The sequence below is a fragment of the Schistocerca gregaria genome, chromosome 7 (genome assembly GCF_023897955.1).
Source record: "Schistocerca gregaria isolate iqSchGreg1 chromosome 7, iqSchGreg1.2, whole genome shotgun sequence".
Classification (NCBI taxonomy): Eukaryota; Metazoa; Arthropoda; class Insecta; order Orthoptera; family Acrididae; genus Schistocerca; species Schistocerca gregaria.
Genome location: NC_064926.1, coordinates 130809370 through 130821389, shown reverse-complemented (window position 1 = coordinate 130821389; position 12020 = coordinate 130809370). Strand labels below are relative to the sequence as shown.

At 48.0% G+C, this 12020-nt stretch overlaps 1 protein-coding gene across 2 annotated transcripts in view; it reads right to left on the bottom strand.

Moving 5' to 3' along the window:
* The window catches only part of LOC126281779 (uncharacterized), a 99176-nt gene that overhangs the window by 70949 nt on the left and 16207 nt on the right, over positions 1 to 12020 (bottom strand). For both annotated transcript variants that reach the window (XM_049980983.1, XM_049980985.1), the window contains exon 2: positions 10593 to 10747. In XM_049980983.1, coding sequence (XP_049836940.1) covers positions 10593 to 10715 — 123 coding nt within the window. In that variant the 5' untranslated portion in view covers positions 10716 to 10747. The remainder of the gene's footprint in view (positions 1 to 10592; positions 10748 to 12020) is intronic.

Genomic DNA, 12020 nt, shown 5'->3' with positions numbered 1-12020 from the left:
TAATATGAACTAATACGAACTTATTTCCAGGCATAGCTCAGCTTATTGTGCTTGTCATTCATGCCGAAAAATTAATCTCATTAATTCAATACATTTTAAAAAGCCATGCACTTCAACATTTCATTATCATCTATTCAATTATTTTGTTCTATTATAGAGCTGCGACCGTGACAGGACAGATTGTCTAGTAACTGGCAAGTCGTCACAGTGTACAGTTCGTTCCCTTACCTATTTAATCTCCTACCTCAAACGTGCGTTTGTTTGAAAAGCAACAGGTCATTCGGCTTGCCTCATTTCATTCAATATGGTAATTAACTCAGCTACTGGAGAATGAATGTGCTGGATCTAACAACAGTAGCTCCTAAGAGCATGAGTGCAGTGACTGTTCGTGCTGACTTCTTGGTGACTTCCTGTTTTAATTAGAGAATCGAATGCATGGTGGACGATCTTCATTGAAGAAGCCGACTGTGGTTTTAAGTTCGAGTCGTTCTAAATTTGAGTCTGCAGAAGTGCAATGCTACCGTCGTACTTCAGGAAGCCAGAGAGGGAGGACACGCCTCCGCTCGTCCTGTGCTGATCATTCTTGGTGAGCGGTAGAAGCAGCAGCGGCACGTTGATACAGTGCCTGATCAGAATTCAGAATTCAGTCTGAGCGCTGCAGTTAACTGCTACACGTCCGTCAGTGCACTGGTAAATTCGTGTGTTGCTTTTTTTTAAAAGAAACATTCTACCAAGCAGTTGCTGTAGTCGATTAGTAGGAAAATCGTTATTTCAGAACATCAGTTGCGCTTATAAACACCATTTCAAACTTTGGAAGTAACTTTGCCAAGAGGAGGAATCGCTTTTTTTGAAGCTCATGGTACATTTACGTATTTTTATCTATGTTTATTGTCAGACAGGTCTTTCTTTTTTTGAATAAATTAATGTGTACATTCAGATCTTGGTTTTGTTGAACACCTCAAATATTTTAATTTTTGGTATTACGCAATTCCCCCCTTTAGAAGCCACAGCTCGGACCTTAACATATAATTGCTTCAATTAATCCGTTTGCGTATAGTAATTTAGCTTCGGTCTTTAGGGTGTGTCTCATAATTAACTTTCTGATTCGGGTTACAACAAATTGTACACATGACGCATTGCATCATTGCTTTTACCCTTGCCCTTCAGGATTCAAAAACCATGCAGCTCCCTTTTCTACATGTTTTGACTACACTGTACTGTACAGCAAGCCCAAATCAGGAACTATGAGAAAGTATGATACGCAGTGGACAATAGTGAAGTCGTGATGCTGGGTGTGGAGAGAAGTGATGTAGTTTTGATACAGGGGAAGCTTCCCTTAGGCACTAACTGTAATTTGGTCAAAATACTCATACAGTCTTTGACAATTTCTGAGGAACAGAGACACTGCTCGACAGGAATAATTACATGCAGTTATGGACGACATGAAACATAGTACACACGTAATAAAGGTGAAGTGGTATATTAATAACGAAAAACGGCACAGATTTCACCACATGGGAAATCAGGGTAAGCACATGTTGTTCATGCTGGCTACCAAACTGGTGAGCAGTCATTGGGGGATATTGTCCCACTCCTCTCTCAGGGCGGTTTTTAATTTTTGCACGACTCGGGGAAGTGGTGCTCGCTGAGAAACACGACTTAGAAGAGCGTTCCAGAGATGCTGTGTAGGATTTAGGTCAGGAGAGTATGCAAACTAGTCCATACGTTCGATATATTCACTTTCCAGTGTGTCTGCCACTTCAGTGGTCTCATATATATGTATGTGTATATTGTTCATTTTAAATGCAGTCATTGAAATGTCGAAAACTACACATGGGTTCAAAAAAAGTTATGATTTCAATTTGTTTGTATCGGAGGGGAACATCCAACGATATCACACTCGAACCGCCATGCCACCCTGTGCGTGGATGGCGGAGGGCAATATTGAAATCTTTTTTTTTTTTCAGATCACGATTCTATAGAAATCTGCATCCATTTCTTCTGAAGCATTTTCTTCGTTTCGCCACAAATGGCATTCTAAACGGAGAAATAAAAATATATCCACAATCGTAATTTACGACATACTGCTCAATGGTCATTGAATATTCAGTGGCACATGGGACCCCGCATCCATGCCACGAGAGTAGGACAAGTCAGTATTTCATAACTTCTAATTGGAAATCCCATTCGCAACGTTGTATTCCTCAGACATATCGAACCACTCGACGCGGCACCGAGACCGAGGAGCGAGCTACGACGTATCGTAACAGGTAGTACACTGCGACCGGAGCTCACGTATCGTACAGTCATAGAACACATAGTGGCTTTAACCATAACCATACTTGCGCAGTGCTTACCGGCTGCACACCTACCTATCACTTGGAGAATAGGCGTGCAAGTGGACGATGAATGTTGCAACCACGGAAGAAAAAATTGAAACGATCCTGATTTACGGCTAATGTTGGAGAAATGTTGAGGCATCTGTTGTCTTGTACGCCAAGAGTCTTCCAGAGAAAGCTCGCTTTCGTTCGTTCTTTTACAATATTGGGACTGACTGATCGCAGCGTAGAAACCGGCGAAAGGGAGCGAAGCAACCGTGTTACAGGAGAAGCTAATGAAATAGCTCTACTAGCGGCCGTGCATCACAACTCGCAATTCAGTTATGTCTCTAGGTGGACGTTACATTCCAGATATGTTACGAACAGTGGCTCTACCCTTCATTCTATCCCTGCGAAACCATAAATTTCAGCAGGATAATGCACGATCGCATGTTGCAGGTTCTGTACGGGCCTTTACGGATACAGAAAATGTTCGGCTGCTGCCCTGGCCAGCACATTATCCAGATCTCTCACCAACTGAAAACGTCTGCTCGATGGTGGCCGAGCAACTGGCTCGTCACAATACGCCAGTCAGTACTCTTGATGAACTATAGTATTGTGTTGAAGCTGCATGGGCAGCTGTACCTGTACACGCCATCCAAGCTCTGTTTGACTCAATGCCCAGGCGTATCAAATCCGTTATTGCGGCCAGAGGTGGTTGTTCTGGGTACTGATTTCTCAGGATCTATGCACGCAAATTGCGTGAAAATTTAATCGCATGTCAGGTACAGTATAATATATTTGTCCAATGAATACCCGTTTATCATCTGCATTTCTTCTTGGTGTAGCAATTTTAATGGCCAGTAGAGTAAAAGGCAACCTTTAAAGACAAGCATTTACTCAGTGCAACAGAAAAACCTCTTAAGAAAACTTGAAATATCTTGATAGCCGAAGGCCTGAACAATTATTCAAAATAGTTAAAGACAAACCTTAAGATAAGCATTTACACGGTATGGCTGAAGACCATTTTAAGAATTCAAGATAATAAGAGACAAACCTTACAGACAGGAATTTACGTGTTACTGCTGAAAGCCACAGTTTTTAAAACAAACGTGGTGAAGGCCTAAATACGGAGCAAACAAGAATTTTAAATACAACACAGCTGAAGGCATAATCTTAAATACTTCACATAAGGTTCGGCTGAAGGCCATATACTGAACATAGAACGGACAAAATTAATACACAGCTAAAGGACTGGCACAGTACTCGTGACAAAGAAAATCATAATCACAAAGAACAGAACAGTGGTGTTCCAAGGGTCGGTCTGGGGTGTGGGGTTGGGGGGGGGGGACTCTAACAACAGTTTAGGTGAGGCAGGTAGCCAAGCATAACATTAAATAATCGGGCGGCAGCACGACCTAGGGACGGCTGAATAACCAACCAGCAACCTAAACAATTCCCTTCCACCCACCAATGGCACGACAACCAAAAATATCAGCGAGGACAAGGATCACATCAGGACTAAGTCTTAATAATTGGCGTCTAAACACAGTCAAGGCAAAATAACCACTCAAAGAAAAAGGGGGAACAACATCAAGCTGTCGAACTACACGCCTTGCCAGACAGCATCAACACGACGAGGAACACATATTGCTGGAAAACTACGCTAACGACGAGGGCAGATTACTGGAACGTTAAGACCGAAGGCAGAAGATACCGATGGTGTACTTCACTCATAAAAGTAAACACAACATAGGAAGCCGGCTGCAAAATTTTGCCGACTCCAGCACACCATGACGATACTGCTTGCGGGAACAGCCGAGGAAGCGACAACTAGCAGTGAACGGAGAGATGTCACAGCAATTGAAGTTTCATAACAGGTTCACTGATTACTCAACTCCTGGGTGCAGGTTCAGTGGGCGACGAACTTTGCAGTTCTCGCAGCTAGTACTACACAACTCCGACCGCGCGTGCACACCACCAGCGGCCCCAGCCTGACCTCTCGCTGTGGAGACTTCCTCGCTGCTCCATCACAACCAACTGCCTCATACACACAGAGTGTTTCCATAAGAGGTAGTGACCATATACACGTCGGCCGATGAGACGACCGACCGAACGACTAACCAAGGTCGTCGCCACTGAAGTCATGTGTCTCGGCAACAGTCGGGTGAGTCATGGCTGTCCAGACCTCACTGCTGCTCTGTCCTCATTCGCTTCAGGTGGATGACATCCCAGTGACACTGGCTTGGACCCAACCATGCAGAAGGAACAACGGCCTCTCGGTCACCCAGCATTTCTGCACAAGGAAGGAACCTACCAAAGTCCTGTAAGATGACCGATTGAAGGGACCAGAAGACCAAATACACGACGCCCGATGAGACGACCGACCAAACGACCAGCCAACGGTGGTCCCTGCTGAAGTCGCCTTCCATTGGACAGTGCACGCGTGTCGCCAGCGGTCGGGTGAGTCCTGGCTGTGCAGACCTCACTGGAGCTCCATCCTCACTCAACTCGATGTCTGTTCAGAGCTCGGAGACACGGCGACCCGGGCACACTGGCTCAGACCCACCCATGCAGAGGTAACTCTTGCCCATTGGTGACGACATCTCTGCGCGAGAAAGGAACTGACCCACATCTGCCAAGCTGACCAACTGACGAGGCCCAGAAACTGTCAAAAGACCAAATAGACGCCGCCCAATGAGACGACCAAGCGAACGACCGACCGACGGTCGTTCCCGCTCCAATCTCCTTCCTTCGGACAGTTCATGTGTGTGGAAAGCGGTCGGCAAGTACTTGCTGTCCGCGCCTTACTGGCGACGAGCGCCGACTGACTCCCGACAGACGACGACCCAGAAATACTAACGGTCGCTCCAGAGATAGTAAGACAGTGCACTTATCGATAAGCGCTGTTGCTGTCACTCACGGGCAAGCAAAGTAGCAACTTAGTGACGCCAGAAAAATTGAATAAGAAAGAGGTGACAGAACCATAAAAACAAGATGACAAGCAATAAACGGCATGGCCGCGAGCCACGCACGGCTCACTGTTAGTAAAAACATACACTCCTGGAAATTGAAATAAGAACACAGTGAATTCATTGTCCCAGGAAGGGGAAACTTTATTGACACATTCCTGGGGTCAGATACATCACATGATCACACTGACAGAACCACAGGCACATAGACACAGGCAACAGAGTATGCACAATGTCGGCACTAGTACAGTGTATATCCACCTTTCGCAGCAATGCAGGCTGCTATTCTCCCATGGTGACGATCGTAGAGATGCTGGATGTAGTCCTGTGGAACGGCTTGCCATGCCATTTCCACCTGGCGCCTCAGTTGGACCAGCGTTCGTGCTGGACGTGCAGACCGCGTGAGACGACGCTTCATCCAGTCCCAAACATGCTCAATGGGGGACACATCCGGAGATCTTGCTGGCCAGGGTAGTTGACTTACACCTTCTAGAGCACGTTGGGTGGCACGGAATACATGCGGACGTGCATTGTCCTGTTGGAACAGCAAGTTCCCTTGCCGGTATAGGAATGGTAGAACGATGGGTTCGATGACGGTTTGGATGTACCGTGCACTATTCAGTGTCCCCTCGACGATCACCAGAGGTGTACGGCCAGTGTAGGAGATCGCTCCCCACACCATGATGCCGGGTGTTGGCCCTGTGTGCCTCTGTCGTATGCAGTCCTGATTGTGGCGCTCACCTGCACGGCGCCAAACACGCATACGACCATCATTGGCACCAATGCAGAAGCGACTCTCATCTCTGAAGACGACACGTCTCCATTCGTCCCTCCATTCACGCCTGTCGCGACGCCACTGGAGGCGGGCTGCACGATGTTGGGGTGTGAGCGGAAGACGGCCTAACGGTGTGCGGGACCGTAGCCCAGCTTCATGGAGACGGTTGCGAATGGTCCTCGCCGATACCCCAGGAGCAACAGTGTCCCTAATTTGCTGGGAAGTGGCGGTGCGGTCCCCTACGGCACTGCGTAGGATCCTACGGTCTTGGCGTGCATCCGTGCGTCGCTGCGGTCCGGTCCCAGGTCGACGAGCACGTGCACCTTCCGCCGACCACTGGCGACAACATAGATGTACTGTGGAGACCTCACGCCCACGTGTTGAGCAATTCGGCGGTACGTCCACCCGGCCTCCCGCATGCCCACTATACGCCCTCGCTCAAAGTCCGTCAACTGCACATACGGTTCACGTCCACGCTGTCGCGGCATGCTACCAGTGTTAAAGACTGCGATGGAGCTCCGTATGCCACGGCAAACTGGCTGACACTGACGGCGGCGGTGCACAAATGCTGCGCAGCTAGCGCCATTCGACGGCCAACACCGCGGTTCCTGGTGTGTCCGCTGTGCCGTGCGTGTGATCATTGCTTGTACAGCCCTCTCGCAGTGTCCGGAGCAAGTAAGGTGGGTCTGATACACCGGTGTCAATGTGTTCTTTTTTGCATTTCCAGGAGTGTACTTTAAGGTGACAAAGACGCCATTATCAACGCCTCGCTGAGTTTTAACGACGTCGTGTAATAGGACTACGAGAAGCTGGAAGTTCCTTCTGCGATACTCCAGAAATACTTGGCAGCAATGTAGCCACTGTACATGATTGGTGGCAGCGGTGGTCACGAGAACGTACTGTCGTAAGAAGACTGGGCTCTGGACGGCCCCCTTGGGACTGCTACGGTCGCAGGTTCGAATCCTGCATCGGGCATGGATGTGTGCGATGTCCTTAGGTTAGTTCTAAGTTCTAGGGGACTGATGACCACTGAAGTTGAGTCCCATAGTGCTCAGAGCCACTTGAACCACTCTGGACGTCCCCGAGGCAATTCCTAGTGGGAAGACCATCGTATTTAGCGTATGGTTCCGTCGCGTCGTACAGCATCTGCAGCAGCAATTTGAGCAGCAGTTGGCACCACAGTGGCACATCGAAGTGTTACAAATCTGCTACTTCAAGGATAGCTCCGAGCCAGACGCCCTGTAGCGTACATTGCACTGACTCCATACCACCGCCATTCGGTATCAGACAACAGCTTATTGGAGGGCAGGGTGGAGGTTTGCTGTGATTTCTGATAAAAGTTGGTTCTGCCTCGGTGCCAATGATGGCCACGTGTTGGTTAGAATGAGATCTGTTGAGGGCCTGCAGGAAACCTGTCTGCACGCTAGACACACTGGACCTACACCTGGAGTCATGGTCGGCGGAGCGGTTTCATGTGGCAGCAGGAGCTCTCTTGTGGTGATTCCACTAACCATGATTGCAAAATTGAAAGTCAGTGTCGTGATTCGACCAGTTATCGTGCCATTCGTGAACAGCTTTCCACGGTGTGTCTCCCGACAAGACTCGCCCGCATACCGCTATTATAATCCATTATGCTCCACAAGAGTTCTTTGGCCTACTCTATCACCAAATGTGTCTGCAGTCGAGCACATATTGGACATCACCGGATGACAACTCCAGCATCATCCACAAACAGCATTAACGTCGTATATTGGCCGACCAAATGCAACAGGCGTGGAATTCCATCACACAAACTGACATCCGGCACCTGTACAACACAATGCATTCACGTTTGTATGCTTGCATTCAACATCCTTGAAGTTACACCGGTTGTTAATGTACCATGGCAACGGCTTATTTCCCAGTTACGTTGACTTGTGATCTTGCAGTGTTAATCATTTAAGTATTTTACCTAGATAGATGTATTCCCGAAATTTCATTACTCATCATTAATTATTTTTTGTTGTGAGTTTTTCTCGTAAGTATTTATTTATTTATTTATTTTGAGAGGGTACGTGCGAGAGAACGATTACGCGGGAGGCTTTTCATTACGAATGACTGTTTTATTGGCTTGGAATGTCTATCCAATCAAAACGTTAGTTGATTTTCTGTACGTTCGTATTTTGTTCGTCTGCCGTCAGTGCGGAGCTGTTGCGCACACTTTCCGAAAGTAAAGGAAAAGGCAATAACCTGGGCATCCGTATGTATCTTCCTGCCTTTGGGTGACACTCAAGAACAGAGTTAGGATTCCAATGATTGTTGCGTAATCCATGTCGATTGCTACAGAGGAGATATTTTAGTCTCTACAAAGTTCTCTGCGAGTGTAGCAAGTGTTCCAAAGCTCTACAACAGCTTCACATCAGCAGTACAGATGTAAAGCTGTATACATACACTACTAGCCATTAAAATTGGTACATCACGAAGATGACGTGCTACAGACGCGAAATTTGACCGACAGGAAGAAGATTCTGTGATATGGAAATCATTAGCTTTTCAGAGCATTCACACAAGGCTGGCGCCGGTGGCGACACGTACAACGTGCTGACATGAGGAAAGTTTCCAACCGGTTTCTCATACATAAACAGCAGTTGACCGGCGTTGCCTGGTGAAACGTTGTTGTGATGTCTCGTGTAAGAAAGAGAAATGGATACCATCACATTTCCGACTTTGATAAAGGACGGATTGTAGCCTATCGTGATTTCGGTTTATCGTATCGCGACATTGCTGCTCGCGTTGGTCGAGATAGAATGACTGTTAGCAGAATATCGAGTCGGTGGGTTCAGGAGGGTAATACAGAACGCCGTGCTGGATCCCACCGACCTCGTATCACCAGCAGTCGAAATGACAGGCATCTTATCGGCATGGCTGTAACGGACCGTGCAGCCACGTCTTGATCCCTGTGTCCACAGATGGAGACGTTTGCAAGACAAGAACCATCTGCACGAACAGTTCCTCGACGTTTGCAGCAGCATGGACTATCAGGTCGGAGCCATGGCTGCGGATACCCTGGAGGCTGCATCACAGACAGAAGCGCCTGCGATGGTGTACTCAACGACGAACCTGGGTGCACGGATGGCAAAACGTCATTTTTTCGGATGAATCCAGGTTCTGTTTACATCATCAGGATGGTCGCAACCGTGTTTGGTGACACCGCGGTGAACGCACATTGGAAGCGTGTATTCGCCATCCCCATACTGGCGTATCACCCGGCTTGATGGTATGGGGTGCCATTGGTTACACGTCTCTATCACCTCTTGTTCGTATTGGCGGCACTTTGAACTGTGGACGTTACATTTCAGATGTGTTACGACCGGCAGCTCTACCCTTCATTCGATCCCTGCGAAACCCTACATTTCAGCAGGACGATGCCCGGCCGCATGTTGTAGGTCCTGTACAGGCTTTTCTGGATACAGAAAATGTTCGACTGCTGCCCTGGCCAGGACATTCTCCAGATCTTTCACCAAGTGAAAACATCTAGTCGATGATGGCCGAGCAACTGGCTCGGCACAATACGCCAGTCACTACTCTTGATGAACTGTGTTATCGTGTTGAAGCTGCATGGCCAGGTGTACCTGTACACGCCAGCCAAGCTGTGTGCGACTCAGTGCCCTGGCGTATCAAGGCCGTTATTACGGCCAGAGATGGTTGTTCTGGGCACTGGTTTTTCAGGATCTGTGCACCCAAAATTGCGTGAAAATGAAATCACATGTCAGTTCTAGTATAATATATTTGTCCAATGAATACCTGTTTATCATCTGCATTTCTTGTTGGTGTAACAATTTTAATGGCCAGTAGTGTATGTTCAGCGGCCTTTCTTGAATAACAGGAACGACTTGCGCGGTTTGTTATTGCTTCGAACAGTTTGTTCCTCCAGCGACGAACCAGCGACCTCTGAGGAACAAGTTGTTTCGCATACTCTTGTAAGTAGGCTGCTCAGGTTTTTTTTATTGGTAACGCCACACAGCGCTCTGTATGAAAAATCACTGGTAGTCAGTGGCTGGTTGGCATTGTTGTAATACTCAATCTTTTATTTAGCTGGCAGTAGTGGCGCTCGCTGTATTGCAGTAGCTTGAGTAACGAAGATTTTTGTGAGGTACGTGATTTGTGAAACGTATAGGTTAATGTTGGTCAGGGCCATTCTTTCGTAGGGATTTTTGGAAGTCAGATTGCGTTGCGCTAAAAACTATTGTGTGACAATTTAAGCACAGTCTTGTATAATTTTTCTAAGGGGACGTTTCATTCTATGTTGGACCGTGTAGGTACCCCAGAAGACTGTGTCACCTATTCGCTAGTTACGTGTTACGCAGGGAAAGGTCTTATATCAGAGAATGAATGTTACTGCTGTCATGCTGTGAGCTGGGAAGAAAATGTGGATAGTGCTACTGAGTGCACTTCATCAGAGTCGCCACACACACACACACACACACACACACACACACACACACACACACACCTGCACGCCGCTGCAGTGCGGCACCAGCGGCTCACCTCCAGCACTGGTCCAGCGTCTGGCCACACGAGGTGTCTGCGCAGCCGCCCCCGGCGCGCCCAGCTCTGCGGCTGGAACGCCAGCAGAACCAGCAGCAGGGCGACGCAGCAGCCCCGCCTCATCCCGCCCTGCAGTCGTGTCGTCCTTACTCCTCCTGTAAACAAGCAAAATTTTGGCAAATCTGTGCTATTTGCCACTTCTTTTCTTCTGCACAAATGGTGAGGCACTCCAAATTTGAAAACATTCCAACAAGTTGACTCGTAATCAGGAAAAAAATGGTGTACTACGTTTCTATGCTGCCTTCAACAAAAATAAAGAAACAACGTTAGAAACGTTTATCATTGTGTTAGGTAGCACAATTGGGTAGTAGAAAAAGTAAAAGAAATGGAACTGGCAAAGTTAAAGAACAGAGGGTGGTGGGGTTAATGCGTCTATTACTATTGCGAGGACAGATGAAGACGGAATAAAGTAACAATGCGAACGCGATCGTACCGCGGTATTGACCGTCTAGCACGGTTGAACTACAGACAACTCGAGCCGTGTACCTCCTTCCTGGTGGAATGACGAACAGATCGTCTGTCGGGCACCCTCCGTCTAATAAGCGCTGCTCATGCATGGTTGTTTACATCATTGGGCGCGTTTAGTGACATCTCTGAACAGTCAAAAGGACTGTGTCTCTGATACAATATCCACAGACAACGTCTATCTTCAGAAGTTCTGGGAACTGGGGTGATGCAAGCGTGAAGGGGCGCCTGGTGCCCGGCACGAATCTGCCCGGCGGATTTGTGTCGAGCTCCGGTGAACCGGCCAGTCTGTGGATGGTTTTTAGGCGGTTTTCCGTCTGCCTCGGCGAATGCGGGCTGGCTCCCCTTATTCCTCCTCAGTTACACTATGTCGGCGATTGCTGCGCAAACAAGTTCTCCACGTACGCGTACACCACCATTACTCTCCCACAAAAGCATAGGGGCTACACTCGTCTGGTGTGAGACGTTTCCTGGGGGGGGGGGGGGGGGGGTCCACCGGGGTTCGAACTGCACAGTAACCCTGGGTTCGGTGTGATGCGGCGGAGGGGTGGACTTCGGTAGTCGTTCAAATGGCACTATGGGACTTAACTTCTAAGGTCATCAGTCCCCTAGAACTAAGAACTACTGAAACCTAACTAACCTAAGGGCATCACACACATCCCACATCCATGCCCGAGGCAGGTATCGAACCTGCGACCGTAGCGGTCACGCGGTTCCAGACTGTAGCGCCTAGAACCTCGGTAGTCGTCGTGGGGTTGTGGACCACTGCGGCTGCGGCGGGGACAGAGCCTCTCTGTCGTTTCTAGGTCCCCGGTTAATATACAATACGTTACAATGCAATGGTAGTATTTAAAAATTTATGAATTCTGTGGATAATTATATGAAATACTGAAAATCAAATTT